Source organism: Phytophthora parasitica (assembly GCF_000247585.1).
Source record: "Phytophthora parasitica INRA-310 unplaced genomic scaffold supercont2.38, whole genome shotgun sequence".
Taxonomy (NCBI): domain Eukaryota; phylum Oomycota; class Peronosporomycetes; order Peronosporales; family Peronosporaceae; genus Phytophthora; species Phytophthora nicotianae.
Window position 1 is genome coordinate 72,212 of NW_008649024.1, and position 6,345 is coordinate 78,556.

General features: G+C 45.7%; 2 protein-coding genes across 2 annotated transcripts in view; one reads left to right on the forward strand and one right to left on the reverse strand.

Annotated features, from left to right (window-relative positions):
• Positions 1 to 371, reverse strand: part of PPTG_13143 (hypothetical protein) — a gene marked incomplete at both ends in the record, with an annotated part of 739 nt that extends 368 nt beyond the window's left edge. The window contains one exon of the mRNA XM_008910562.1: positions 44 to 371. Within this exon, the coding sequence (XP_008908810.1) occupies positions 44 to 371 (328 nt within the window). The remainder of the gene's footprint in view (positions 1 to 43) is intronic.
• Positions 372 to 2,363: 1,992 nt separating this feature from the next.
• PPTG_13144 (hypothetical protein) lies at positions 2,364 to 3,308 on the forward strand (the record flags this gene model as incomplete). Its single annotated transcript, XM_008910563.1, has 1 exon — positions 2,364 to 3,308. One exon carries the CDS (start codon positions 2,364 to 2,366, stop codon positions 3,306 to 3,308), a length of 945 nt encoding a protein of 314 aa, XP_008908811.1.
• Between the last annotated feature and the right edge of the window lie 3,037 nt (positions 3,309 to 6,345).

The following is a 6,345-nucleotide window of genomic DNA, read 5'->3' on the forward strand; positions in this document are numbered from 1 at the left end:
GGGTAGTCCTTCTTGGGATAGTCCTGCTGCTTTGTGCTCTCACATGGAGCCTCGTCTTCGTCTCCCGGGTAGGCACAACCCCATGTATCGTCCGAGACCAGGACACACTGAGCAACCTTGGGGGCAATGCACTTGCCATGCGCGTAGGATGGCAGTCCTTCCCTGCAGCCGTCGCTGGCTTCGTCACCCTTCAGAGGACAAGCCGTTCCGCTCGGGTACGCACCGGTACCCTTGCAGATTTCTCCGCGAGACGACGGGATCGTGTAGGTGGCATCACCAACAACCGACACGGTGGCGGTGTCGGCGGTAGCAAGACCGAGACAAAGCATAGTCGCGATGACGGCGCTGAAAGGCTTGAGAACGCGAACCATGGGGTCTTGTAAGTGAGAGACGCGAAGACTGGAAGTGGAACTGAAGAGGTTGAGTTGATGTGGCAAATTGGAGAATGAGGATATTGATCGAGATGAAAAACTATTCGTGGGAGGCAAGGCAAGGGCAAGAGCGTCGTATAGCAGCGCATCAAAGGGTGCGAGAATCGCCAACGATGGAAATCAGGAAACACCAAAGGGTCACCGTTTTTTTTTTTGTGGAACATGGTTGTCATTTAACAATTATGAAGTAAAGGGTCATTGTACCTCATCGCCTGTCCTCAAGTCGCGACGTGACAACCGATTAATTCGTTGCAAATGCCCCGCCGGAAATTATTAATACAGGGTTCACATTTCAGAGCGTTCAGGGATAAGTTATCCGATAACGCTGTAAAAGAATTGAGCTCCATCTCTGATTGCTACATTGTGAAGTCGGAACCATAATATTGGTAAGGTACGTGTACCTGTTCATAGTTCAACACGATGTCTTCATATCAAAATGACGATTGCATGTGTTCGAGGATGCACCCAGCTGCTCTTGTATTAAACCGAAACCAACAAACTGCCTGAGATCTTCATGGCAAAAATTTCGCCACTCACGGCGCCGCCATTTGTGCTGTCCGTGGAGCTGTACTTACAGCGAACTACGGCATCGCGCAGGGGAGATTCTTTCACCTTGAGTTCTCATAGATGCTGGCGAAGGCATAGCCATGCAAATATAACGTTGGTGCCGGATAACGTCAGTCACCAATCCTGGGTTTTCATAGTGTGGTGTACATCACATACGGTTTTCCCAGCGGTATACAATTTTTATTATGTCACGCCTTCATAAAAAAAATGTTTCTAAGAGCACTGTCACCAGTGCAGCGAAAGAACAGTGAAAATAGCGTCGATTGGCGTGCGACAACCTAGAGACGTAAAATTGCTACAGGCAGATTTCGCACCGGTTCATAGTAAAACATGGCTGAAATGAGGGTATGCGAGCGACAGTCTTCACAATGAACCTAGGAAACGACAACAAATAGCATCATCGACGAATGGAAGGACAGCAATGATGCGAGCTCCTCTCTGTATTCCACTCATATTAGCACGCTCAGTCCCTGTTCAACGACGGCGCTCCACGCCATCGAAGCATGGCTGCTGGCGGCAGTGTCAAGGAATGGGAAGGATCGATTGTATAAGTACCATTGCGTTCATACTGCATTTATGTGGATTCTGATTGGTTCCATCTGTTTACCATAGTCATACGAGGGGATCGCCTCGTCGTATTTGACGTCCCCCATTTCTCACCCGTCGGAAAATATACTCCACGTTTCTCAGACAGGGCATAGTTATTTTCTAGGAGAAAACATAGCTTTTTGTCAAACTTTGCCCGAACCGGGTGGCAGTCAGGGCTCGGTAAATTTCAATAACCAGAACAATTATTTGCAATATCTTATTGCAATTATTTACTGACCTTTCAAAAATTCAATTCGATGCAATAAAATAAACCCAACATAAATTAGGGTGAAAATAGCACGCTTTGGTAGTAGCACAAAATTGATATTTTCTGCTCCTAGTCTCTGCAAATAGCCTTATCAGATTTCTTGCTGGAAAAGAAGCAAAGCTTTCGCGTACCGAGCACACCATGAAAGTAGAACCTTTTAAATTGGTTCTACTGGGTCGACAACGGGGCTTCAGAAATTCGCAATCAGTCCCTCACTCGACAAGTTTTTTTTTTAGCTGGAACCATCCAGAATGTGTTCTACTGTGGCGAGTGCGAGTGGGTGAGTTCGGCGGTATCCATCGGGGGGATTTCGGTATTCAGCCTGGCGCATTACAGTGCGATTCACATCGCCTGGCAACTTAGTGGAAAGAAAAAATCAATTATTAATTACCGTGCCCTGGTGGCAGTGCCCTAAAAAAAAACGGGGGGAACATTGGCAACAAAATGCAGAAGGTCGAGTGCGAACTCTATTGGTAGCGTGTGACCAGTTGAGATTGGTGCAAAGTTTTATGGATATGGACTCGTCATGGGGAGGACTGGTTCATGAGATGATGGCGTACGTTGCTGAGGAGTGTCCAGGTGCAGTGATCACGGTAGTTGACAACGACTGGAGCTATCCGATGGCTACCGACGACCTAGACGCCGTGTTTCGAGCTGAGCCAAACGTCCGGGACCGCTCGAAAGTTGAGGGCAGGAAGCGAATCAACGTGGCATCGTCCATAGCACTACTGTCTGAATTTTTACAATTGCTTGTGCCGGTTGCGATGTCTTCGAGTTCACTGCCAAGCTCAAGGTTTCTACAGCTCGGATTGAACCGGTCGGGCTGTGGTGATGTAGGAAGAGTTGTTGCCACTGTATTGGAGCTCTCGTTGTCAGCACACCGAGGACGACCTGTATATGAAATACCGGAGGGATTTCAATCCAGTATGAAGGTTGTCGAGCTGGCTGCAACGTTCCCGTATGTTTCGGATCCAATGCGGATTGTCACCAAGGCCATTGGCTGCAATAATCTAGCAGACCCGCCCCAGAACTACTCGTTGTTTCCTGTAATCCAACAAACTACCGGTGGTCTCAACGAAAGTTACAGCAACAAGACGTCCTACCGACGTCTGCACTTCCGCGGATCTTTCAGTTGTAACTCGTCACTGCGCTCTGCCATCAATTCTTTTCCGGTATGGCCCCGTGACGTCGCACTGCACTGGTCTGATATGTCTCCTCTTAAACTACCAGAAACATACCGCATCCGTGCACTGCAGAGCTCGTCTGTTGATGGCAGTTCTCAATTGGCGTTGTCAAGTCGGACTGGTGCATACTTGTCAAACCTGGCACAACGCGCTGCAAAAAGCGATAAGCGCACACTGTACGAGTTCACACGTGCTGGGATGAGCCTCGACGCGCCGGAAGAGCTGGCATCCGTGTTGGCAGCCATGGGCGACGCATATTTCGCTCAGTAGAATGAAAATGCCACTTTAGGATAATTTTACTGGAATAGCCTTACGCCAAAGTGTGGTCTTAAAAAAAAAAAACTGAAAAGATCGCAATAGATTAGACACTCGAGCGTGTTGGTTTTACTTGAAGCTGGTTATTGACGTGATCTTGTGTATGTTTGGCACTTACACTAGTCTACTGTTGCCAAATCATGCGCTGAGCCAGACGGCTTGCAGATGCTGTGGCTGTGAAGCTGGTTTAGTCTCAGCTGTAGATAACAAGGAGATTTAGGCTGGTAGTGCTGAGTAAAAGCACTAAATGATCATCTGCGAATTACACTGGACACATCGCCTAATCTGCAATGCGAAACATCCAGATATCCGTGATATCTTTCGTTTCGGAAAAAAATCACAATACTCATCGCATACTTCATTTCTCGCATTCGAAAGATCAATAATATAAGCCTAAAACCAGCCGCTAGACTTGTTCTAAGCTGAGCTAGCTAAAACGTTTGGTCAGATCGGCATTTTTCGTAACCGCGGTAGCCACTTCACCCTCCGAGGAAAATCTCTACTGCAGCAGCTCCGAACAGGCCGGACTCAAATTTGCTACCTTTTAGACGAACGATGAAAATGGGCGCGGTATGTACCTGAAACACTACGCACAGGTCGAGGAGGGAAGCAAGGTGAAATGGCGTGGAGAGACTAATCGACGACAGATTGACCCCGTACTGCGATATCCAGAATTCACACGGACGTTAGCATATGATTTTTAGTGTACCGTATAGCTTCAGGATAATAGTTTTTTTACTGCCTGGAATACGTAGGCACCCTGTTGAGGAATGTCGCGTAAATAAAATCCCGCGCTGCTGTTGGAAAGCGGAAGCTAATCCGGATTATTATAATAACGACAACGAAGACGACGACGACATTGCGGACCAGGTGTATACAAACACATCAGGTTGACGGAATCCATAATTTTCTTTATAAGTCAATACGATGATGAATGTTTTTCCTCTGGAGTTTGATACCACGTTAAAATCCATGGAAGGCGAAAAAATATAACTTATCTGGATTTCATATCCATCCAGAGTCCTACCGGGGTTGTAACGACGTTCTAATCCTTTGTTATGATTACGTACTTAGGTAGTCTCAACACGATACAAATGCATCCGCATTTATTGGCTTGTTATATACACTAACCTTATGGATATTTAAACTATCCGTGAAGGTTGACCCATCCGGAGAAGCGTGCCTGTTAGAATAACTCACAACTTTTCTGTAACACTCGTAGTTTATCCGATATTACCCATCGGGGTTGGCAACCATCCATCAATCGCCACTGTTCAGCCGGCGAAAGCAACGTGACGTTGGTGGGGATTGTCTTACATCTACCGACGGCCGTACCTCGTGTTCTCATGATTAATGACTACACGTTGATGTGTGGAGCACATTCTAGTGGTGCGTAGCATGTTTGTCAACGAGGTTAGAAATACTGCTCTATTTGAAGCAAAACACTTGTAACCTGCTGAAATAATGGATGTACACATACGTTTTGAGCTCTGGCAGTACTCGTTGACTACACTGAAACAGTAAGCAGATGCTGCGGCTGGGAAGCAGGTGCAGAAGCTGCACCGACGCCAGAGTGTACATTCTGGGCATCCAGAACAAAAAATATAATATTTCCATGCAATCCAGGCGTACCCCCACAAACGGGGGTATTTAGGGTTGGCCGCGAAGAAGTGAAGCCCGCTTCGCTCAGTGAAAAGTTGATTCTGTTTAGATTGAATGATTCATTTTACAGTTGTTGCCGCCTCACTTCGCTCATCGGAGAATACTTTAAGTTTATATATTACTTGTTACACTTAGAATAATAACCCGCAATACCAAGTATAATACCTACTTTGAGTGTTTTACGTATTTTTACTGGTAATGCTTTAAATTAATTACAGATGGGCGGTAAGCCCAACTAATTCATGTCCTTGTGTTGAGTTTTACAGAGTCATGCAATACAATATACCACGTGAATTCATTTATATTTTGGCACATTCGCATGGATTTTTACGAGATATCTAGCTGCGGAGGAAAAATCATACATGATCGAATTGACTTGCAAAAAAACACAAAATCTGGATTCTGTCTATGTATATGCATCTGGCCCGCATTGTTGTAGTTGTTGTAGTTGTCGCTTTTGACACATTAACTGATTTGGATACGATCCCGCTGCCATACTCTTATACTACAACGCCATATTGATTTACGTACCAGGTAATAAAACGACCACTGACGCAAAGCTACGCTAATCCGATGGGTCAGCGCCCATGCATATCCTTGGTTATGCCATTTCACGTCACTTTCCTCCTCGACTGGTGCGTAGTATTGCAGGTGCCTACCGCGCTCAATCCGTCATGCTCCTGTTCGTATTACTGGTGGTAGTGAATTTGAGTCCAGCCAGTTCGGAACCGCGGTTCCCTTGGATGGTGGAGTGGCTACCGCAGTTACCAAAAAGCCGAACTGAGTCAACACCCCGCTTAGAACAAGTCTGATGGAAGGCTCCAGACCACAATTCTCCATCTTTCAAAGTATAACTTGGTCGGAAATATCGGCAATAAATGGAGAAAAGAATTCGGTGAGAACTGCAATTGTTTTCCGGGAACGAAAGATATCACGGCTTTCTGGTAGTGTCGCATTGCTGGTTAGGCAAACATTAGGGTATGCTATAAAAAAAATGTTTTGGTGTAAGTCACAGACGATAACGTACACAATCATTTAAAGACGCCAGGTTTGGCCCACAACCCACCAAGAAATGCAATAAGCAAAAAATTATTTGTCTGCTGTCGTAGGCCCTTACGGAACATCATCGATTTTAAAGTGACACCTATAGTGACGACAAATATTTTGCTAACCTGATGTGGATTGTCGCCTGTGACGAATAATAGCATTAGCTTATAGCATTGCTATTCTTGCTACTTATCACAAGAAATCACTAAATCGTCCACTTATAAATTCTCTCTCAACATCAGCTGACTCGTTTAGTTGGAAGAATCATAGATTAGCACCCCCC